This window comes from Bos grunniens, chromosome 18, assembly GCF_055505025.1.
Source record: "Bos grunniens cultivar Pamir isolate PY7600 chromosome 18, Bosgru_T2T1.0, whole genome shotgun sequence".
Lineage (NCBI taxonomy): Eukaryota > Metazoa > Chordata > Mammalia > Artiodactyla > Bovidae > Bos > Bos grunniens.
In genome coordinates, this window is record NC_141182.1 from 43802676 (window position 1) to 43826584 (window position 23909).

At 56.1% G+C, this 23909-nt stretch overlaps 1 protein-coding gene across 1 annotated transcript; it reads right to left on the reverse strand.

Annotated features, from left to right (window-relative positions):
• Positions 1–343: 343 nt before the first annotated feature.
• SLC7A10 (solute carrier family 7 member 10) lies at positions 344–16135 on the reverse strand. Its single transcript, XM_086349621.1, has 11 exons — positions 15872–16135; positions 6423–6627; positions 4222–4373; positions 3630–3755; positions 3405–3558; positions 2591–2714; positions 2402–2505; positions 1964–2060; positions 1615–1764; positions 874–1051; positions 344–631 (listed from the first exon to the last, which is right to left on the reverse strand). The coding sequence occupies exons 1-11, from the start codon at positions 16020–16022 to the stop codon at positions 501–503; spliced, it is 1572 nt and encodes a 523-aa protein (XP_086205747.1). The 5' UTR covers positions 16023–16135; the 3' UTR covers positions 344–500.
• Between the last annotated feature and the right edge of the window lie 7774 nt (positions 16136–23909).

Sequence of the window (23909 nt, forward strand, 5' to 3'; positions counted from 1 at the left end):
GGAACCCCAGGCTCTCCTGGGTGGCTGAGCCGCCAGCAGGGTATGGGAGAAAGGGTCACACCCAGCCAATTCTCAGTCCTCCACCTCTGTAGGGCAGGGTTGGCCCCGGACACCAAGGTGCCAACCCCAGAGAAGGAGTGTCTGGCTCAAGCATCAGAACCCCCCAAAAGTCAGGAGCCTCCTCCCGAGCCAACCAAGCCACCTGCTCCAGCCAGCTCCACACATGCCCCCCCCCCACCCAGGGGGACCCAACAAGTTCCTGAGACAGGTGCACCACCAGCCCTGTTTTATGCACAGATCTTTCCAGGAAAAGCTAGCAGGGCAGTGCTGACAGGGGACCCAGTCCACATCTTCAGGGCTTCCTTACCAAGCCCTTCTAAGAGTCAGAGCTCTTTTTATTTTTCCCCAGGAAAAAAATTTTTTTTTTTTTTTTTTGCAAAAACACCTCCTCAATAAACAACATGTAAACAGAAACAGCTGCTTCAGGCTCCACAAATGTCTCATTGTGTCTTCAAGGGCTTGTCCGTGGCAGGCAGTGGGGAGGGCTGGCAGGGGCCATTTTCCTCCTCCTCTGGGGAGCCCTGGGGGTAGACCACGAAACACAGCTCCTGGCCCCAGCGTGTCACTGACTCTGAGGACAGACAGACAGACCAACACATGGACGCTGGAGTCTGACCCCGTAGGACAGGGGTCCTCAGGGAGCTGCTCTCTGTGCACGGGACCCGGACACTTGAGCCACACCATGGGCAGACGTCTGGTGGTGGCTGGGCCCCGTGTGGCCACCTCAGCTGCCGGGAGATCCCCGCTTTAGGGCAAAGCCCAGAGAGGGTCCTATCTCCAGGCCCCGCCCCCTCGGGGAGCTGCCCAGCTCACCTGTGAGTCTGTGCACACACTTTGGTTTGCTTCTCCAGAACGCTCCCAGGAAGAAGATGGGCACCCCTGTCAGGATGATGATAACGCCTACTCCACACACCATGGGCTCCGAGATGAAGCTGAAGACCAGCAGGAATGCCCAGAAGACCAAGTACGCCATGGGGACGAGGAGGTTCACCTGGGGGACAGCAAGCAGCAGTGCAGGACACCACCCCCCCAGCTCTCCTGCCCACCCCCCAACCCTGGGGGTCTCGGGCCATTTCCTGGGAGCTGAGACCTGAGGAGCCCAGTTGGCCCAACTGTTGAGGGTCTGTCAACTTCAGCGGCTCTGAGCTCCCCACCGCGACTGTATGTGGACTGGCCGCTCGCACTTGGCTGGAGGTGAATGATTTTCAGTGTTCCACATTTCAGGCATTGAGCACTTACTTCTCCAGCTCAAGGATTGATATGCAAATGGGAGGACTTTCCTTTTAGCTCACTTTCGGGGCTTCTGTTTTGTGTGGGCTCGTGGAATCCTCTGTAACCGTGTCTTAACCTTATTTTCCTGTCCATGAAGTGGGAGTATGCACAGCACCAACCTCATAGGGCTGCTTAAGGACTGAAGACGCCAGTGCACACAGGGCCCCAGGCAGGGCTGGGCACATGGCAAAGCCTGGCCTCCCCATTGCTGCCATCGCTGCCCCCGGGGGTGGCCCTGACCACTTCCGGCATGTGAGCCAGCCAGTCCTTCCCCGGCCTCACCTTGATGGGCCTGTGGAGCGCTGGCCGCCTCCAGCGCAGCACGAGCAGGCCCAGGATGGTGACGCCGTAGCAGAGGTAGTTGATGAAGGACACGTAGTTGATGAGCGTGTACGTGTCTCCCACGAGCATGATGACCGCCGTGGCCCCACACTGGGAGAGGACCGGGCTGAGGTCTGGCTCCCACCTGCCTCCTGTCAGCCCAGGAGGGGCCCTGGGCCGGCCAGCTCAGGCCAGGACGTCGGTGAGCCCGGCCCTCCCCTCCCACAGGGCCAGGCCTCACCCCCTGCCACCACCCAGGCTGCTGCGTGGCCCTGGCTCCCTGCCCTGCCAGCCTGGTCCCCCAACTTACACAGACGAGGAGGGCAGGAATAGGGGTACAGCGTCTGACGTGGATCATGGCTAGCAGGCTGGGCAGGTGCCCCTCTCGGGCTCCAGAGAAGCACAGTCTGGGGGATGGGGGCAGATGGGTGGGGGCCATGAGCCTGGCCCAGGGCCTCCCTGCCAGCCAGATCCCGACCTCAGCTCTGGACCTGATAGCTCTCTTGAGCTGTCACCTCTGACCGCCTGCTCCAGCAGCCCCACTGGGCAGTTTTTCCCCTCATCCAGCCTGCCTCCCTCCTGCTTCCTGTTCCTCAGAAGTGGGATCAGATCTCTGTTCCCCGAGAGTTCCTCGTCCCACCTTCAGGTGGGCTCAACCAGGCGGGATTTCCCTTCCCCCAGCACTGCTCCCGTGCACCAGGGCGGCGGCCTGGCCTCACCCTGACCACTCTCCCTCCAGCCCGGTCACCTGGAGGAGGTGAACAGGTAGCCATTGATCCCTCCGAAAGTGGAAAGTGCCACGGAGACGGGCATGACCCAAGAAAAATAGCCCAGCAGCTTCTCCCCGAAGGTCTGGGTGGGCACAGAAGAGAAGCAGAGCGTGAGGTGGGGCGGGGGCCGGACAGGAGCCAGGGACCAGGCGGGGGCCCCCACTCACCACGGCCACGGCATTGGAGGCCAGCAGCTCCTGGGGGGACATGGCGGTGAAGTAGGCGACGTTGGTGAAGGTGTACACGAAGGTCACCAGGGGGATGGAGATGAAGATGGCACGAGGTAGGTTCCTGGGGACAGTGGTGGAGCGTGTCAGCATTGGTCCTTGGGGGGCTGGGGTGGGGCCTCAGGGAGGTAATGGGGCTTTGAACCCATCTCCAGGGCAGGGGAGAGGACAGCCCTGCAATCCGTCAGTCTGTCTCCCCACTACTCCGCAGCCCAGCCTTGGCACAGCCTGGTAGGAGGAGGAGTCACTAATATCCTGGGGGAGGGGGTGGATCTAATGTCTGCACGTGAAAAGAATGTTGCATACAGCCAAATCAGCTTTGAAGATCCTCAGAGTGTCCTTAGAGCTCAGTCCACACAGGCCAGGGTCCCCAGGGACTCCCATCGGCACCCCTCACCCCCAGCCCCAGCTGTAACTGTTCACCGTCAGGGTCCCAGCTGAGCCTCAGACAGAGCCATTGGCTTCTTTTCTAGGGACCATGTTGTGTGCACATGTGTAATTTTTTGGCCAACCACATAGCTGGATCCGTTTACAGGGAGACAATGAGACTCAGTGTTTCCGAGACCCAGAGAGGGGCCGTGACTCATCCACAACCATACAGAGCAGGGTCAGGCTGGAACACAGGCCTCCTGGCTGCCTTTCCAGAGCCGCTCGTGGGGATCAGCAGCGCAGCCAGGCCATAGGTGACCGCAGGCCTGGGCGGGGAGGCCGCCTCTCCCACCCCTTCCCAGGGCTGGGCCAATGCCCCACTTACTTTCGAGGGTCCACCAGCTCCTCTGTGACATAGTTGAGGAAGTTCCAGCCGCTGAAGGCGAAGGAGCCCTGGAGGAAGGCCAGGGCCAGGTGGCCCACGGACGGCGTCATCCAGAAGTCGAAGGCGTTGCTGGGCCTCAGCTCCTCAAAGTGTCCTGGGGGGTCCGGAGGCCAAGGGTCAGCATCGTCTCCCCGGCCCTGCACCCAGCCCCATGCCCGGCCCTACCTTGGAAGATCTGGACAAAGCCCACGCCAATGATGAGTGAGAGGGCCAGCAGCTTCCCGCCGGTGAACACATCCTGTATGCGCGTGGCCCAGCGCACGCTCGAGCTGTTCACCCACGTCAAGAGCACTGCGGGAGAAGGACAGGAGGGCAGGTGGGTGAGCAGGCACCCGAGGCCAAGCCCCTCATGGTGGGCCATGGCCAAGTCCAGCCCCGGCTGCAGGACGGGGTGTCTCATGCAGCAGCCAGAGTGCCAGAAGCCCACCCCCTGAGGCCAGCTTCACGGGGGTCTGGCAGCTGGAGGGATACCCGCTCCCAAAGTCCTCCCACAGGGGACTTCCCCGGTGGTCCAGTGGTTAAGACTCTGCCTTCCAATGCAGGGGGTGTGGGTTCGATCCCTGGGTAGGGAGCTAGGATCCCACAAGCCTCCAGGCCCAAAAGCCAAAGCATAAAACAGAAACAATATTGCAACAAATTCAACAAAGACTTTAAAAATGGTCCACATTGGAAAAAAAAAAAAAGACCCCCAAGTCCTCCTCTGCAGGGTGGGTCCTGGGGACAGAGGCCCTGCCCACCCCCACAACTGGGCACTCACTCAGGCAAGCCATGGAGAGCACGCGGGAGGCGGCGGCCGGCGGGATGCAGTTGGGGAACACGGGCTGCAGCACGTAGTTGGAGAAGGTCATGGAGATGACGGCCAGGCTCGTGGGGTACATGATGAGCACGGCGCTCCAGAGCAGCAGGAAGCTGGAATGAGCCAGGGCCCGAGTGGGGCGGGCCTCCTGGGACCCTCCGGGCCAAGTGGGCCCAGGTGTGGGGAGCGGGGCTGCACCCTGAGCCCTGGTACCCAGGCTGCTGTGGGCGCCCAGAGGCTGGCTTCAGTCCAGGGAGGCAGGGCCCACCTTGTCGAGGTCTCTGCTCTACTGATAAATTGTTTCAACAGAGATAGCTGTTCAGCACACACTGCTATGGGCTGTCTCTGGGCAGGTGTGGAGAGAGACTAGGGAACCCACCCCTTTTCTAAAGAAAAGGTCCTCGGCCCCAGGCTGTTCCTGAGCTGGGCTGGGCTCTCCTGGGACCTCCAGTCCTGGCTCCAGAAGTAGTCCCCAACAGAGCCCTGTGGCTACAGATGGCTGACTCTGAGCTGTGAGCCCCGAGGGACCAGACCTTGCAAAGCACCCTGGTAGGGTGGGAAGGATTCAGGTCCCCTCTGCCCGAAACTCCCTCTGCAGGGTGTCCACGTGGGAGTGAGGTCTGACCTGTTCCTGGGGGCTCTGGCTGCACCCAGGGCACCACCTGTCCGTGGGGGTGGTGCTGGCCGCCTGTCCACCCCACCTTGAAGGTGGGCACTGCCTTATCCAAGGGTACCAGTGGCCTCTGGGGCACCAAGCTCAGTGGCTTCCTCTCGGTCCTGGCCTTTGCTCTGTAGCCCTGCTTCCATGCTCCTCGCTGTACACATTCCCCCCTGCCCCACTCCTTTCACTTCTGGGACATCCTAGCACCCTGGCCCCCCTCTCATACTGGGTGCTCCCCTCTCCCCACCCACACACCCACTCAGTGTTATGTGTCCCTGGGGTGGGGGTTGGGCCCTCCTCTCCCATCTTCTCAAGTATTCCAGCCACACAGCATGATTCTTCTGCTTTCATGGGTCCCAGGCCCCTTTGAGGATCCCCTCCCCAGAGAAGAACACCCCCAGACACACCCAGAGGAGTGTGCACGCTCTGCCACACTCCATCCTCTTAAAGGCCCCTGACCGCATTGCTCAGAACCACCCTTTAAATTCTTCAGCCTAGACTTCTCTGTGCTCCAGATACCCCACCCAAGGCCTGACTGAGCATCTCCTGGGTGTGCCAAAGACCTCACCCAAGTGACAAACCCCAGCCTGAAATCTACCCCTCCTGATCAGGAACCCCCATCAGTGGAGTCTTGCTAAAGCCCTCCCTCATGCCACACCGGCCACCACGTCCCCACAATTTGGACTCCTTAATGGTTCTGGAATCTTCCTGGACCTTTGTTCAGGCCCTCAGCGTGGCTCAGCTAGATGGAGCTTGGGTTCCCTTCCACCCACAGGCTGCCCAGTCCCCGCCAAGCCCAGGCCACCACCCTCTGTACGTGCACCCTATCCTTCCTCACTGGTCAGCCAAAAAACCCCCACCTGCCCCTTCAAGCCTCAGCGCAAAAGTGTTTTCTCTGGCAGCCTTCTCCGGGTGGTAGGCAGCTATTTTCTTGGCTACTGGGCAGCTACCTCTTACACTTTCAGAGCAAGGCTCCTCCTGGTCCTGATCACATCAGAGGGGTTTCCCTTCTGTACTGTAAGCAACCTGACGACTGGGCCGGACCCTTTTATCACTGCATCCCGGCCCTCAGCAAGCAGCAGGTGCTTAGCTAACATTCACGGTGATTAAAGGAACACTAGAAGTTATTTAAAGGAAAGCTCTTGCAGAGCGTTAATAGGAATGTCATGCCCTTCATTGCTTGCCTGGATGCTGACAACATCTAGAAGTTTCCATAGTAAGGACTTTCTCACCTGTAAACACCTGGGAGGGAGGTGAGGCTTATTTAAAAGGTAGCACAGAGAGGTCAGGGGCCAGCTAGTCTCTGGCTGGAGTGCCATGGGCATTGGTCCCACACACCCTGGCCTTAGAAGGCCATCCAACACTCTCTCCTTCCCTCCACCCACTCCCATGACCTCCCCAGGATATGAGAAGCAGAAGAGGATACTGGGGTCTGGGCCCAGCAGGCCATCGGTTCTGGAGAGGCTGTCCCCACCCCCAGCTGCTAGAGCCCCACACTTACCCAGCCAGGCCCCCAAAGATCTCAGTGACATAGGCGTAGTCCCCACCAGACTTGGGGATGGCCACTCCCAGCTCCGCGTAGCAGAGTGAGCCCAGGGCAGTGATGCCTCCACCCAGGACCCAGACGAAGAGGGCCAGACCCACAGAGCCAGAGTGCTCTAGGACCCCTTTGGGGGAGATGAAGATGCCCGAGCCAATGATGTTTCCTGCAGTGGGGAAAGGTAGGGAGGCATCAGGTCTGGGTGCCCCCAGCAGGCCAGCCTCTGTGTGCAGCTCTAGATGCTGCAGGGAGGAGGGGAGCTTGGGCTGCTCCCTGGAGGTGGGCCTGGAGGCATGTGGACGCCACGGGCCCCTCAGACCCTGCAAGCCCCACTCTGGCCACCTCATTTCCCCTCCCCAGCCCCTGACATGCACAGTGACACCTTTGTCTGTCCAGACAGGCTCCCTGCCAGAGATGAGTCCTGTTCCAAATTCCTCTGCCTCTCACTCCCATGAGGTGGGCCAAGCCCAAGCAGTGGCAGCCACTCCAGTGCCTCCCCACAGGGCCCAAGTGCAGCCCCTCAACCCTGGCCAAGGCCTCCAGGCTTGTCAGCCTCCAGCCACCTCCTTCCTCCCAGCCTGCTGGCAGAGCCTGTCACTTAAAGCAAGACCTTGACCATGACACTGTTGCCACTTTCTATTGGCCGAGATCCAAACTCACAGTGTCTTGGGGACGGCACCTCCCCCAGGAAGCCCTCCTTGACCAGCTGGCAAGGCTCCTCCTCCCACTTCACAGCCCCAGACCCTGCTCCATACTCTCTTTATCTTCCATCTCCTGTTTCCCTGTCAGAGAGCCCTTTGCCTGCTGGGCTCCTCCCTGACCTAGGACACAGACTGCAGACACAGACTCAGAAGAGATCTGGTTTCCTGGTGTTCTTAAAATGGTTCAGCTTCTGGGCAAAGGGCAGTGGGGTGAGGGAGAGGACCTGGTACATTTTCAGGGATGAGGTGGACGGTGGCAGGCTGGCAGGACTCGGTTGGCTCAGCCTGGGGTCTGGGCACAGATGCCTCTCCCTTGGGAACAGCCACTGTTGCAAACAGGAGTTACTGCTCAAATCCCAGGACCACAGTGGGAAATCCTGGCGGGGGCTCAGAAAGCCAGGAATCTCTCCTAGCTCAGGTCACCTCTCGAGTCCTGCCTGCACAACAGGGCTATAGTGAGGATTCAGTGAAGTACTGTATGGGAAGCCTCAGCTCATTCACAGCTGCATCCAGATGTTCTTTGCATCTTCGGGTGATTCTGTGTGTACTGTTGGAAACCTCACCTAGGGCCTCCAGCACATAGTAGGTGGTCAATACACATCTGTTGCGCAAACTACGGGATGAGTGAATGAATGGCCTGAGGTCCAAAATGGCACCCGTGCCCCGATGTGAGGGACCAATGTTCTCATCTGTGAAGTGGGTGCAGCTGTCTCCACTCGGCCCTCCCAGCAGGAGACTCTGGGCAGGAACAGAGGGGTTGGCTGGCTTTCTAGGTTTGGGTGCCAGTGGAATCTGGCAGGTCATGGGTCACAGAAAGCCTGGCCTGCCCCTGGACTGACTCTTGAGTCTTGGAAGGATGGGCACTGGTCAGAGTGGGACTCTCTGTTGACTCGTGGGGTCTGGGAGCAGAACAATGGGAGACCCTCAGAGAGCCAAGCTGCAGGCTGCAGAGCAGGCTTCCAGAATGAGCAAAATGCTGAGTGCCCACTTAACCCTGAGCTCCCTGGCAGTTAGGGCAAAGAGGATAATGCACTGGGTGACCTGGGCCTCATCCTCTGTGCTAATGAATCCAGTCATATCACTGGCGATGTACAGTAGGGCCTGCCCAAGAGGAGATAACCCCAGAACCCACAGGGCATGGGCTTCCCTGGTGGCTCAGCTGCTAAAGAACCCGCACACCAATGCAGGAGACACAGGTTCAATGCCTGGGTCAGGAAAATCCCCTGGAGCCAGAAATGGCAACCCACTCCAGTATTCTTGCCTGAGAAATCCCATGGACAGAGGAGCCTGGTGGGCTATAGTCCAAGGGGTTGCAAAGAGTCGAACACGACTGAGCACACAAGCGCATACACACCCACAGGCCACATGAATAAAAAAGTCGCACTGCTGGGACCTGGGCCTCAACCCCTCCACAAATGGCCCCATCTGCTAGGGCCCAGGTGGGGAGCACAGGACCAAGAGGGCAGAGTCTGCCGGCTCCACCTGCAGGGCCCACAGGCAGGTCTGGATGAGGACACAGCTGGGGCCGCCCATCTGCATGGACTCCCTGTTCACAGTCCTACCCCACCCCCACCCAGTCGACACAGATTTCCAGTCTGGATGGCCACGATGCCCTGCTTGGCTTTCCAGTCACATCCCAGGAGCCCTAAACACATCCAGATAAGGAGGAAAGAATTTCTGTCTCCCAGCCTCCCCCCAGGTAGGCTGTGTCCTCAGCTTGCTTCTAGGGGGAGACGGGCCACCTGCTTCATCCACTGTGGGGCCCGGGGCCTCGGTGGGCTCTTGGGTTTCTAAAGGGTCTTTGAGTTCACTCTGTCCAGTAGTACAGCCTCTGTTCTCAGGACCTGGTGGAGCAGGATTTGCCAAAAGCCAGGGAGGTTGGAAGCCAGCGGGGGTTGGGTGGCCTTGGAAGGAGCTGGGTGCATCCAGAGCCCTGAGCCACGCGGCCCCCCCCACCCTACTGTGGGGCCCCCACCACCACCCTGTACAATTCAGCCTGACAGGGCCTCACCAGGGTAGCCCTCGGGGAAGCCACACGTGGCACCTCGTCTCCCAAGGCTGGGATCTGAAAGGGACACATCACTAGTCTTTGCCCACTGGTTGGAGACTTGGATGCTGGGAACTGGGGGATGGGCCGGGGGTGGAGACTGCTATTGTTTTAGACACGTGGCCTCAGGCTACAGTGCAGGACTTCTCCCCACATGGCTCAAAGGGACACGTGTGCCAGCAGGTGTCTCTGAGGTCTTTGGGGGCCTCTTCCTCCAGGCCTGGACATCCTCCAGCCTCTGCCCTGGGTCTGAGCTGGAAGATGGCAGAAAACCCCATCAAGGTCCACTGGCTGCTCTTGGTACCATGTGGGTGGGATGGGGCTATGCAAGGAGCAAAAAGGCTAGGTGAGGGGCAGAGGACAAGGAGGGATGTTGCTGAGGTGGCCGCCTACAGCAGTGGATGTTTAGGGGTGTGGAGAAGGGACCACAGAGCCATAAGGGATGCCTGCCTATCGCTCCTGGTGGTGGAGGGTCCAGGCCTCCCTTCTCAGCGCCCATGTTCAGGCCCGGCAGAATCAGCTCTGCCAGATTTAGTGAACAACAGTGGACAAGTCTGGGGTTCCCTGGTAGCTCAGCTGGTCAAGAATCCACCTGAAGTGCAGGAGACCCTGGTTCAATTCCTGGGTCGGAAAGAGACCCTGGAGAAGGGATGGGCTACCCATCCCAGTATTCCTGAGCTTCCCTGGTGGCTCCGATGGTAAAGAATCTGCCTGCAGTGCTGAAGACCTGGGTTCAATCCCTGGGTTGGGAAGATCCCCTGGAGGAGGGCATGGCAACCCACTCTAGTATTCTTGCCTGGAGAATCCCCATGGACGGAGGAGCTTGGTAGGGTACAGTCCATGGGGTCGCAAAGAGTTGGACGTGACTAAGTGACCAAGCACAGTGGACAAGTCCATCCTTTGGGGGATCCTGCTCTGGAGGAAGCAGAGGAAGGGCAGGGACCATGGAAGGTGGGATGGGCTGGGAGATACTGCTGAGCACCCGGTCAGGTGTCTCAGTAGGCTGGAGGAATGTGTGTTCCGAGGCCTCCATATTCCTGTCCACCCAATGGGACGGCTGCTCTGTGGTCCTCGCGGGTCCTCGGCGGGGCCAGAGCTCCCAGGAGGGTGGTGAGGATGAGTCCCCCCAACCAGGGGGCCCCCCTCCAGTATCCTCTCGGCCCTCTTCCCTCAGCCCGAGCTGGGTGGTTTTTATCACATTAAGATGTTTGGCCTGATGGGGCTTACCCAGCTCCGTGGAGGAACGAAGAAAGGGCCATTGTTCCCCTGGCTGCTGCAGTGCGTGCTGACCTATTTCTGGGAGGCAGTGGCCGACTATGGAGGTCGCCAGGGTAGACCACGAAGGTCGTGCCGGTGGAAGGGGCTGGCTGCCCTGGGTGTGTGTGGGGGTAATGTGCAGAGTCTGATTCAGGGAGGGGTCGGGGCGGTCCTGTCACCACCACCCCCATCCCTGAACAGGAGTCAGCTGTGTGACTCAGGCCTGTGCTGCCCCCTTTAAGCCTCAGGTTCCCCTTCTGCCAGGAAGGGCCATGGGACGCGGGGGGCAGCAGAGGGCTGGGGCAACCCTGACTTTGGCAGAGGTACTGCTGGGCAGGATGGATATGTCCTGCCAGCTGCCAGAGGAAACACGGTCTGCTCAGGGCCCTCTGTCCTCTCCCGTGGCAGGTCTCTTCCCAGCTCACTGGCCTCCAAGAAGCAATGCCACCTCCAGGAAGCCCTCCCTGATCTCCCACCATGATCTCTATAATAGGGCCCCTCCTCCTCTCCCATGGTACCTGGAGGATGGCTAGGAAGTGATTACCTTTATTTGCCATCCTGGGTGGACCTTGCATTCCCAGAGGGCAGGGACTATGCCCTGACCTGCTGAGATGAGGAGTTTGAGCCCCCTAAAAGGACAGGGGACCCCTAGGGCCTAGGTCCTCTTACACATGCCTGCCTTTTCAGTGAGCATGGCTATGACGTGGCCTCCTCCTGCCACACTGGCCTGCTGGCCTGACAGAGAACAGCTCCTGGGCTCCTGGGCCCTGTCAGGGACTGGCCATGGGCCAGGCCTCCTTCCCTTGCACTGGGCAATGAGTCCCAGCACCTCCCCATTAGGATGTGACCCATGAGATTTCCAGGGAAGAACTCAAAATTCCTGCTGGTAAGTCCCAAGTGTCCTGAGACCGTGGGCAGGGCCAATGACTAGTTGAGAACCCCTAAATCTGAATTCAAACCCTGGATCCCTCATGGTGGGGGGCTGTGGACAAGGTGCTTCACTCTCTGAACCTTCTTATCTGTAAGATGGGGAGATGAGGGAGTGATGTGGGTCTGTACGCATCCTGTCTGCTACCTCAGAGGTCCTGGGAAGTGTTTATGGGTCGTCCCTATTGCTGTCTACTTTGGAGACACCCAGCCACCCAAGCTGACCTATGGAGACCTGAGCCCCTTGGGACCTCAACACCGTGGGGTCAGCAGCCAGAGCCCTGCTTTGGGGGCCTTGCTATTGCTCTGGGTGAAGCCTCTGCCTCCCAGTGTCCTGGTGGTGAGCACATGTCAGGCACCCCTCTGGGGGACACAAGTGCCCGCTGAAGTCGTGGCAGAACTCCAGGGAGGTGAGTGGGGACATTTCCAAGACATGCCTGAAAGTGCCAATCGGCCAGTGTGTACCACCAGACTGACCCACTTTCCTTTTGAGAGAGTGATGAGCAGAAGGACAGAACTCTCTTCCCTGGACCTACTCACCTCACAGTCTTCCCAGATCAATGAATGGCAAACCAGGCCCCCAGCTGCTCAGGCTCCAGTTCGCTATCACCTAGACTCTACTTGGCCACATCTTTCATCCAGTTCATCACAAGTCCTTTGGCTCAATCTTCCAGACATGCCCAGGACTGAACCTCCTCTCAGCACCTCCATTAGCATCACCCCGCTGTCTGCCACCATTATTTCTTACCCGGGTGACTCCTGACTGGGCTTCCAGCTTCAGCCCCTGTTGCCCGCAGCCTCTCCCCCACAGTAAGCCCCAGGCCATGTCATGCCATGCCATCCTGTTCCATTCCATCCTACTCCACCCCACGCCATCCCTCTTCTGCTCAAAGCCCTCCTCGGGCTCCCATCTGACAAAGAAAAAGAGGCAAGGTCCTTACTGTGGCTGCAAGACCCACACAGACTGGACCCCATCCCATGCCTGACTCATCACCCATCTACAAACCTCTCTCTATCATCTCACCTTAGCGCTTAATCATGACCCGGTCATCTAAACATTCAGCTGGTTTATCTTATTTGCTCTTCGACTTCCCATGCTGGAACGTCAGCTCCAGGAGGACAGGGATTTGTCTGTCTTATTCCCTGTTGTGTCTCCAGCACCCAGAACAGAGCCCTGCACTGTTTGGTACCTAACTGTTGAATAGATGCATGAAGATGACCAGTGCTGGCCAGCCCCACCCTTGTGGCTGGAGCTGCCTCAGCCCCCAAGGGTGATCGAGAGCACACCAACAGCATTTGACCCAGGCCTGGTGGCAGCCTCAGGTCCCTACTTCCCTCATCTGTAAATTGGGGCTATGGTGAAGCAAAGACAGGCTGGTGGGTGAGGGTTCTGAAGAGGGGTATCCTGAGCAGCCCAGAATCTCCAGCCCTGGAGACAATGGAGGGACCTGGCCACAGCTGGGTGCATAGGTACTGGCTCCTAAGGAGATGGGGTTCACAAAGGAGACCCCAGAGCCCCAGAACACACTTGAGCCTGATCCACAAACATAGGCTGGATATTTGGGTCAAAGGGAGACAGTGGAGGCCAGGACAGCCTGGTCAGCAGACACAGGTGATTCTCAGTCTGCTGAACCTGGGCACAGTCCCTCCTTGGGCATGAACTGGAGAGGTATCTGTTTGTGGTCCCTGAGTCAGGACAAGGGATCCTGTACATATAGCCTTGGGTGGGGGTGAGGAGTCACAGAAGATTTCTCTGTCCACCTGTTTGTCTATTTATAGTAGAGTGAGGAGTTCAGTAAATCTTGGTTGGATGAGCTCCCAGCTTAATCCTCAACCTTCCCCTATCATGAGCTCTGAATCTGGCTCTGATTTTGCCCTGCACCAGAGCAGTGTGAAGAAGCACGCTGGATTGGGAGAGGAGCCCAATTCTGGTTCCAAATATCAAGTCCACCCCTTGCAGCAGCATCATTTAACTTTCAACAGCAGTTTCTATATCTATAAAGTGGTATGAAAATTCCCATCTTGCAAGGTGGGCAATCACATGAGATAAAGGGAGACTGTGTTTTCATAATGTAGCCAGGCGTATTTTTCTGAATAGACAGATGTAGTGATGTCTTGCACAGCTCCGGCCCCAGAGGACTCTTTTTCCTCCAGGCTGGCTCATTCCCCTCCAGCTGTGCTTGCTTCAGTGGTCCTAAGTACGTTTTAGGTGGAGTCTTTTTCAAGCCCAAAGCCCTACTTAGCCTGAGGTAGGGGCTGCAAGGGGAGAGAATTACAGGATCTTCTGGGAGAGTATTTGGAAGTTTTGGAGATAAGAAGAGTAGCTGCTAACAAACAAGAAAAATTATGAAGAAGGCTATAAAGTTCTCAAGACTTTTTAGGCTAAAATAGGACACTTTGAAGATATTTTTTACTCTGGCCAGGCTCCCCAGTGCAGGAAAGTGGGATAAGATGTGGGAGATGCGGCCCCTGGAACAGTGAAGAGGGGGACCTTCAGGGTGTCAGGTGGGAGATGGTGGTGCAGTGATTCAGGCCATACCTGCCTCATCTGTCACCTTCTGGAACATTCTCCCCTTGTCTGTTTTCTGCTCAGGCTAGCCTCCCGCCTGCTGAAACCCTTCAAAACTCCCCAAGTAGGGTTATAGGACCACCCCTGAGTGTCCTGGGCTGCAGTCAGATCATTTGGGCTCTGTTTTTGAGTCTGCCACCCTTGGCTAAGTCACTCCTAAAGCCCAGCTCAGTCTTCAAGGCCTCACGCCAAGGGAACAGTGGCCCTGGAACAGCAAAAATGGCATGAGAGGTGGGGAAGCTGGGAGGGCAGAGTTGTGCTGCACAGAAAAACTCCTGCTGAGTTAGCCTCATCTGCTCCCACCATCACCACCAGGGCCCTCTCAGGAGGCGAGATGAGCCAGCAGCCTCTGCTGGACTTAGGGGAGCGGGGATGGGATATGGGGATAAGGCAGAGTAGGTCTATGCTCGAGGATGCTGGGTTTAGCTGAGGCAGCCCAGGAAAAATCACGTCTCTCTCTGCCCCTTCTGGGCACTGTAGCTGGTCAGCCTCTGAACTCCCTGGTCCACCCACGATGTGTGGGCTTCCTCTTTCTGGGGGCACAGCTCCTGGAGAGGGTGTGGGTCAGGGCAAAGCTCTAGCCAGTACTCTGACTGAATCCCTGGAAGGAGACTGTCCTCCCAGCAGACGGGCAGGGGCACTCGAGGTCAAGAAGGGCTCCAGACCAGATCAGGATCAGCTCCTAGAAGATGCCTTTCCAGGTGCAAGGGGGTGAGACAGAGGGGTACCTGTACAGGGGTTGTGTCCTGGGGCAACCCTCAGTGTGAGTGTGGGGGTTGACCAAGAGCTAGACCCCAGCCTTGGCCCAGGAGCTCCAGTGTGGGGGGTGGTGGTGGGCCAGCGGAGGAGGAAGTGAAGACCCCAGACTGTCCTCCTGAGCCCCCAACTTTTTCCATCTCCAGGGATCCGAGGATGAACAAGCAGCTCCCACTGACTGGGGATGGGAAGCATGAGAAGGTGATAAAGAAAGAGCAGTCAAAGTCCACTCCATTCATCCTTCCAGCCCTTGTCTCCTGGGACACTGGAGGTGGAACAGACTCCTCCCACAGGGCTGTCTGGGGCACCTTCTGTGGACACAGGCACAGGTCTGGGTTGGCCAGTTCCTGAGGTGTCAGTTTCATGACTTGGGACAGCAGGGAAATCCCACCACTGTTTTCACTGGGCCCTGAGCCCTCTGCCTACCCAGAAATCCCCATATGTGGGCAGGATGTGTGCACTCATTCTCAGGTGGGGAAGCTGGGCCAGAGAGGATGCGAGTGGGGTCCCACCCCAGGAAGCCTTTCTGCAGGCGGGGTCTGCCCACCCCAACTCAGCCGCCCCATCACTGCTGCTCCGCCCCCCTGCGCCAGGGTCCAGCTGGCAATCTTGGCACTAATTACATTCTCGGAACCCATTTCCACTCTGGGATGGTTCTACCTGTCCAGGCTACCCACAGTCCCTCCTGCTTTGGAAGAATAAATCATTCACACGCTATGGCACCTGGACCCTGCACACCGTAGGAACTCTGCTTGAGCCACAAGATCCAGAACTGGGAGGCCTTAGCAGTAGGCCAGCTTACAGTGTCTGCTCACTTGGCAAGGCTCCTGCACTCAAGGCAGGACCACATGTTAGAGATGATAAGACTGAGGGAAACTGCCCTGCAGAAGTTTAAAGAAATAAGGACAGCAGGAGGATTCCAGCGGTGGATGGGACCTGCACCTCGTTCGAGCGCAGAAGTCCGGGGCACTTGGGAACTCTGCGGCTGCTGTGTGAAGGGAGACGCCGCATGTGCCGCGGGCGTGCATCCTTCATCCATGGTCCACCGTCGCGGACCGCTAGGCGCACCCGGAGAGGGGTGCTCCTTGTTCCAAGCCGCTGTCCGCCTCAGGCCTCACCGCCCCAGGCACCCGCCCGCTCCGGTCCCGCTCACCGATGATGATGGTACAGGCGCTCACCAGCCCGATCTCCTTCTTGAGCGCCACCCGCTCCGAGGCGCCGGGGCCGGGACCCCGGCCGGGGGAGGGCGAGGGCGCAGGGCCCGGGTTCCCGCGCCCGCTCGGCTGCTGCGTGTGGCCGGCCATGTCGCTGTCCCGCCGCGTCCCCGCTCCCCGCACTGTCCCGTCGGTCCGACCGGCCGCCTGTCAGTCCGGCTGTCGGTGCGCGCCGCCCTCTCAGCCGGGACAGCGCCCACAGGCGGGCGCATGCGCGGGCGCGGGGCCCGGGCCCTGAGCCCCGGCGGCGGGGGCCAGGGAGGGGCGGAAGGAAGACCGGCCGGCAGCCCCCTCCCCCACCTTCCTTAAAGGGAACTCTCCCCCCCCTCCCCGTGGCTCTCCCCCTCCCAACCCAGGCCTGGAAAGAAGGAAAGGACTTGGGGCAGACTTAGGAAGAACTTCCCAGACCCAAGAAGGCTTAAGAAGTGGGTCCTCCCGCTGCCTGAGTTACAACCATTCCTGGGGTGGGGGTAGGGGGGCAGGGCTCAAAGGCAGGACTGTCCCTGCCCTCAAGGAGACTGAAGAAAGCTGGTCAATATCATAGCCGTCTATGTGCTGAGATCCACTGTGCGCCAGCGCTGCCGGACCCCTTAAATCCTAGCTCGGGTCCGTAGAGCGCGAGTGCCAGGAGAGGGATGGAGGTTGGGCCCCTTCTCCGGGTGGACGCTGAGCTCCCGGGATAGTTAAGGGAGCTGACCGAGTGGCTTGCGAGGCGCAAACCCTTTCCCATGCCGCCTTGGCCGCCTTGGCCTCCAGACAGACGCTGGGTGGAGGGTGTAGGAGCTACAGTTCTCCGAGGGGTATAGGTTGTGTCCGGGATCCCCTCGAAGGGGTCAGGAGACCCTAAGGCCACGCCATCAAAAGTCTGGGGAGATGGGGTCGGGGTGAAGACTTTGGAGCCCTCAACGGCCATCCAGAGGGGACCCAGTGCCTCGTGGGGGCCCTGGAAGGGCTTCGGCTCAAAACCCCACCTTCCCTCGCTCTCCGCCCAGCCCGGCTCTGCGCTGAGCCTGGCAGGTTCTACCCGCAGACGCCTGGCCACAGGTGAGAATTCGGGCTCGGTGCACCAGAACTCGGGTCTCTGGCGAAGGCCCCGCGCAGTCCAGCCCGCACCAGGAGACGAGGCCACCTCAACTGCCCCGGAGACGCGGAGAAGGGGGCCCTGGCTTCTGGGGTCACAGGCGGGGGTCGGGTGTGCAGGGCCCAAGGTAGGTTGCCGCCGCCTCCTCCTCCCGGAAGCCGTCAGGACTGCGTAGCCCGGCCCGGCGGAGCAGACACGAGGAGGGCCGCGTCGGGGGCCACCAGGGCGGCGGGAGGGGAGAGTCTGGCACGGTGCGGCCGGCGGCGGAACAGCCTTTGTCCCTTCCTGGCGGCCGCCGCGACGCGCTGTCCCCTGAATGTGGATGAGCCGCGCCGGGCGACCCGTGTTCCCCCCGCCCGCGGCCTCCGACGGGCGGACGGGGGTGGGGCGGGGTCTGGGCCCCGTGCTGGGCTGCGCGCGGAGCGTCGAGCTGCCAGCGTGGCGGTGCTCCGAGGTTGCAGGCGAGGGGGACCTTCGAAGCTGGGGGTGGGGACCTAGGAGTAGGCGTGGGACGACCCTGGCAGGACGCGGTGGGGGAGGCCGCCCGGCGGGGCTTCAGCCCTCGCGCTCCCGTCGGAGTCCCGCATTCTTGGCGCCCTCCGCCTCCCGCCCCAGAGACGCGTTCAGCGCGGACTTTCTTAAAGGAGCCTCGCGCGGGCGGTGGGGTGAGGGCAAGCGGCGCGAGCTCTGGGGACTCTTTAATTGTCGCGGGTGATGTGGACTGGGGTCTGACCTGTTCGACTCTCTGCACCCAGCTGCCCTTGCAACGATAAGGTCTGTTGGGAGAGGGTCCCTCCAGGGTTGGCATGAACGTCACGGGCCAGGGGCCTGTGGTTTTCCAAGGTGAGCCTCTCGTGGTCCCTGAAATGTGTTTCAGGAGGTGGAGGGGGGTGACCCTAGGGCACTGCGCAGAATGGAATTTGTATTTTGTTTTCCAGGCCCACAGTTCAGGAGGTCATTTTAGTGGAATACACCAGACCTTGCAAACCCTGATGGGAAAAAAAAAGTTGGCAAGATTGGTTTACCATCTAAATGACAAGAGGTATATAAGGCCCCACATTAACAGGAGGAAAAAATAGGAACATCATAGGATGTTCTCAAAAGATTCAGAAAACACTTTCACGATTTAAACAAACCAAAAAACTCTTAGCAAATTAGAAATAGTAAGGAGCTTTCTCAATTTGATAAAGGTATCTTACCAAACCCTCAAACCCTCCAAGATACAGAAAACAACAAACAAAACCCATTCAGTAACTTCGTGCTCAATGGCGAAATGATTGCTTTCCCACTGAGACTGGAGATGAGAAGGAATGTTAGTTAGCACTCTTTTCTATACAGTACTGGGCTGGTCCTCCCAGTGGAATAAGGCAAGAAAAAGAAGTGATAAGACACAACCTTTTAATGACTAAAATCTGAAATACTGACAACACCAAATGCTGTTGAGGATGTATAGCTACAGTAATTCTTACTGGTTGCTGGTGGGAATGCAAAATGGTACAGCCACTTTGGAAGATATTTTGGCAGTTTTTTTTTAAAACTAACATACTCTTATCATACAACCCAGCAATCGTGCTCCTTGGTATTTACCCAAAGGAGTTGAAAACTCAAGTCCACACAGAAATCTTCAGATGGATGTTTATAGCAGCTTTATTCAGAATTGTCAAAACTTGGAAGTAATCTAGATGTCCTTCAGTAGGTGAATGGTACATCTACAGTTTAGGATGATAGAATAATGTGTGCTGTGCTTAGTCACTCAGTCATGTCTGACTCTTTGTGACGCCATGGACTGTAGCCCACCAGGCTCCTATGTCAATAGGATTCTCCAGGCAAGAATACTGGAGTGGGTTTCCATGCCCTTCTCCAAGGAATCTTCCCAACCCAGGGATCAAACCCAGGTCTCCTGCACTGTAGGTGGATTCTTTACTGTCTGAACCACCAGGGAATCCCTTAAGAGAATAATGCTGCTGCTGCTGCTGAGTCGCTTCAGTCGTGTCCGACTCTGTGCGACCCCATAGGCGGCAGCCCACCAGGCTCCCCCGTCCCTGGGATTCTCCAGGCAAGAACACTGGAGTGGGTTGCCATTTCCTTCTCTAATGCATGAAAGTGAAAAGTGAAAGTGAAGTCACTCAGTCGTGTCCGACCTTTAGCATGGACTTCAGCCTACCAGGCTCCTCCATCCATGGAATTTTCCAGGCAAGAGTACTGGAGTGGGGTGCCATTGCCTTTTCCGAAGAGAATAATGCTATGCTACGTCACTTCAGTTGTGTCCGACTCTGTGTGACCCCATAGACGGCAGCCACCAGGCTCCCCCGTCCCTGAGATTCTCCAGGCAAGAACACTGGAGTGGGTTGCCATTTTCTTCTCCAAAGCATGAAAGTGAAAAGTGAAAGCAAAGTCGCTCAGTCGTGTCCGACTCTTAGCGACCCCATGGACTGCAGCCCACCAGGCTCCTCCATCCATGGGACTCTCCAGGCAAGAGTACTGGAGTGGGGTGCCATTGCCTTCTCCATACTTAGCACTAAAAAGAAATGCACTATCAACCCATGAAAAGACATGGAGAAAACCTAAATGCGTGTTATTAAGTGAAAGAAGCCAATCTGAAAAGAATAAAAAAAAAGGTGTGAAGATAGGAAAGGAAAACATACAACTGTCATTTACATGTAACACTGTTGGATAGAAAATCCAAAAACATTTCTATTATATAAAACATTTATGTTTATAACTCAAGGTTAATCAGGTAATTTAGCAAAGTGGCTGATTTTAAAACATAGATGAAGAAGAACAAAGCTGGAGGATGTACACTGCAGTTAGGAAGACAGGTACAAGGATAAACAATCAACTAGGAACAGAATAGAAAATGAGAAATAGATTCATTCATTTCTGGACTCTTATTTTGTTACCACAAAGTTGACATCACAGAGCCTGGGAGAGAAGTGGGACAGACTTTTCAGTAAATGGTGCTGAATCAATGATGTATCCGTATTGGAAAACAAACAAACAAAAAACCCCTTCATCTCTGCCTTGCTCTATACCTTAGAACCGAGTCCATGGATGTGCCCATGAAAGCTAAATGAACTCGTGAAAGGTAAAACAACCAGGCTGCTACAAGAAGACTTAGGGGAAAGAATAGGTTCGTTGCCTTACCCAGGACACAAAAAGCAAGATCACTAAAGAAGTGATATATTTGACTCCGTTAAAAATTAAAAGTTCTGTTAATCAAAAGTCGTGACTAAGAGAGGGAAAAGTAAGCCACCTTTGAGAGAAGTTAGTTCAGTACGTATATCTGATAAGGGACTTGTATCTTAAAAAAACTACAGATTAGTAGGAAAAAGACTTTAAGTAGGTGCTTCACAAGGGAGGATGTCCAAATAGCTGGTAAACTCTTGAACAGGTGTTCAACCTCATTAGTCATCAGGGAAGTGCAAATTAAACCAGAACGAGCTACCAATGCACGTCCACCACACTGCTTAAAAGTAAACACGAGTGTCACCAAGGATGTGGAGGGAGTGTGCCTTGGTACACCAGCTTGGAAGCCTTTTTGGCAGTATTTCTAAACTGCTATGGGCTTCCCCGGTGGCTCAGCTGGTAAAGAATCTGCCTGCCAATGCAGGAGACTCAAGAGACGCAGGTTTGTTCCATCCCTGGGTTGGGAAGATCCCCTGGAGAAGGAAATGGTAATCCATGCTAGTATTCTTGCTTGGAAAGTTCCATGGACAGAGGAGTCTGGTGGGCTGCAATCCCTGGGGTCACAAAATGTCAGACACGACTGACTGCCCATGCACAAAGGCACTAAATCCCTATGGCCCAGCATCTCCATTCTTTATCAGACACCTGCCAGCTTCCACCTCAGATCCTCCAGCCTCGCCTTGCTTTGAGGGCCTGGCTACTTTCTTTTCCTTTTCAAGTACAACCTACTGACACCTCCCATCACCCTTACCCCCACCCAGGTCTTCTCTGCTATCCCTTGAGGTCTGAGACCATGAGGGTTGAAACCGGTACCCACACATTTGTAACCCAAAATGCAGAGGAGTTAACATACTTGGGCCTGATTTTTATCAAAAGTTAGGCAGGTGGTAACCAGTGGACAAATTCTCCGCCATTCCTCATCCTGGATGGACTGTCATGAGTCCTGTTCATTATAAAGCCTCTTGCAGGAGGGTCCCACCGGCCCAGCAATCAGATGCTTTTGGCAAGCTGTGGCCAGTTCAGAAACTCACCCTCATATTGGCTCTCTTGCCTTCCCTGCCTCACTTCCCTTCCCCTCAGTTTTTGTTTTTTTTTTTTAACTATTTATTCGGCTGTGTCTTAGTTGCAGCACGCAGGATTTTCCTTGCATCATGTGGGATCTTTCATTGCAGTGCATGGATTCTGTAGTTGCGGAGGGCAGGCTTAGTTGCTGCGCGGCATCTGGGATCTTAGTTCCCCAACCAGGGATCAAACCCACATCCTCTGCATTGTAAGGTGGGTTCTTAACCACTGGACCGGCATGGAAGTCCCTCCTTTTTAAGTCTTTATTGAATTTGTTACAGTATTACTTCTGTTTTATGTTTTGGCCAGAGGCATGTGGTATCTTACAACCCACACCCCCTGCATTGCAAGGCGGATTCTTAAGCACTGGCCCACCAGGGGAGTCTCTAGCCTCACTCTTGATTCCCTGTGGTTTCACACTCTGGGTAAGAAGTGCCACCTAAGCTTTTGCCTCAGGCTTTGTTTCTAGAGCGCCCAGGCAAAGATACACTCCCGGGGACCTTTCAGAAACAAAGATACAACTGCACTGCCAGATGTTTATAACATTGTTATTATTTTTAAAAGAACTAACTATTTTATTGTTTATTTTTTGGCCATGCTGTGGGGCATGCAGGATCTTCTCTGATCAGGGATAGAACCCGTGCCCCCTGCAGTGGAAGTGGGGTGTTAACCACTGGACTGCCAGGAAAGTCCCTATAACGCTATACATAGCAGCCCTCTTCGCAGTAGCCCCAAACAGGAAACCATTATTAGTGGCATGGATAAATATGTCAAAGTACATTCAAATCCTAGAGTCCTGTACTGCAAAGGAAATGAACAAATTACTACCATGCCCCAACCTGGATAGATCTTATAGACATAATATTGAACAAAAGAAGCTGAATATGGTATAACATTCTCGGCAAAACTAATGTATGACGCTCTAAGTTAAGACAGAGGTGCCTTGGAGGTGGTGACTGGCGAGGGGTGAGGGAGGGAATCTGGGGTGGTTTGTGTTCTATTTCTTGATCTGGGTGCTGGTTGTATGAATATGTTGTTTGTGAAAATTCATCAAGCAAAACACTTAGGATGTGTGCAATGTTTTATATGTAGGTTGTGCTCACTTCAATAAGAATAGGACATTAAGCATGTCCTTTGCAGCGTCCCTGGATGGGACAGGATCTGAGCTGGGGTGTCCTTGGGCCAGTTCTTTTTCCACCAGCTCCTCAAAGGTGTTGAACCTGCTCAGTATCTCCATACCTGTTCTGGCCTTAACCCCCCTTCTCCTGCTACTTACATTCCAGCCTAGGTGGCTGCTCAGGCAGCCCGTTTCTCCTTGGTTTCTGCCATCCTGATCCCAAACCACTCCCTAAGTCTCCAGCATCTCCTTGTGGGTGGTTCTAGGGGACCGCTCTGCTTCTGTCTCATGGGGCTGTCTCTGCCTCTCCTTGTTTTCTGTCTCCAGTCTCTGTACCCTCCCTGGACAGCCACTGCCTATGTCTAGCCCTAACACTGGTTGGACCAGGGGCAGGAGTCCACACAAAGGCTCCACATACATATGCCTAAATATTTAGTTTAAATCCCAGCTCCTAAGGTCACTGTGGAATAGACAATGAAGAAAGCACAGTTAGAGGGAAATCAGGACACTGTCTTTGGTGACCTGAGGCAGCCAACTTTAAGTGAAAGCATTGTCTCTTCCAGTTTCCCAGGGCAGGGGTTATGACTGCCCCCCGTGCACATGTACACACACACACACTTACACTCCTTAGCCCAGCATCTTCTGGCCTTGGGAGGGGGGCCCTTGTATTACTCTTGTTCCTCTCTCGCAGTTCCCCTTTGTTCAGCTAGTTACCAAACTTTAAAATACTCTGTGAGACTGAAATTAAAAACAACTTTGTATTCTGGGCTGGTGACATTCTGGCTGTCCGTGGTGTGAGGGTCCATGGCAGGGACCCCTGTGCCCAAAGCTGAGGGCTCAGCCTGCACATTCGGTTCTAGAATGATCACATGAAGGGTGTGTCAGGACACCAAGCCCTCGCCCACTCTGCGATCCCTATCTCGGTCTCCACTCCCGGACCTCTGACTCCTCCATCCTCCACACCAGCCTCGCCAGTGCTCTCCACCACCCACTCTTTCCTCCAGGCTGACGGCCGCTTCTTCGTCACCCCAAGATTGCTTCAAAATGCAAATCAAATCTCTCTCCCCCATCCCAAAGTCTCCCTGCTCAGTTTCAGCAGGGAGGCCATTTATTTATTTTTTAAATTTTTTTTTTCTTTAAAGAACAGGTTTCTCTTTCTTTTTTTTTTTTAAATTAATTTATTCTTGTCTTCACTGGGTCTTCATTGCTGTGCTTTCTCTAGTTGCAGCAAGCAGGAACTGCTCTCCAACTGTGACGCACAGTCTTCTCATCGCAGTGGCTTCTCTTGGTGAGGAGCACAGGCTCTAGGCAAGCAGGCTTCGGCAGTTGCAGCAGGCGGGCTCAGTAGCTGTGGCACTCAGGCTTTGTTGCTCCAAGGCACGTGGGATCTTCCTGGACCTGGGATCGAGCCCATTCCCCCGCCCCTGGCAGGCGGATTCTTAACCACTGGACCACCAGGGAAATCCAGGGAGGCCATTTGACTAACAGTCCAAACTGGGGCCCTTTGAAAATGCAAGGGGGTGCTATTAAT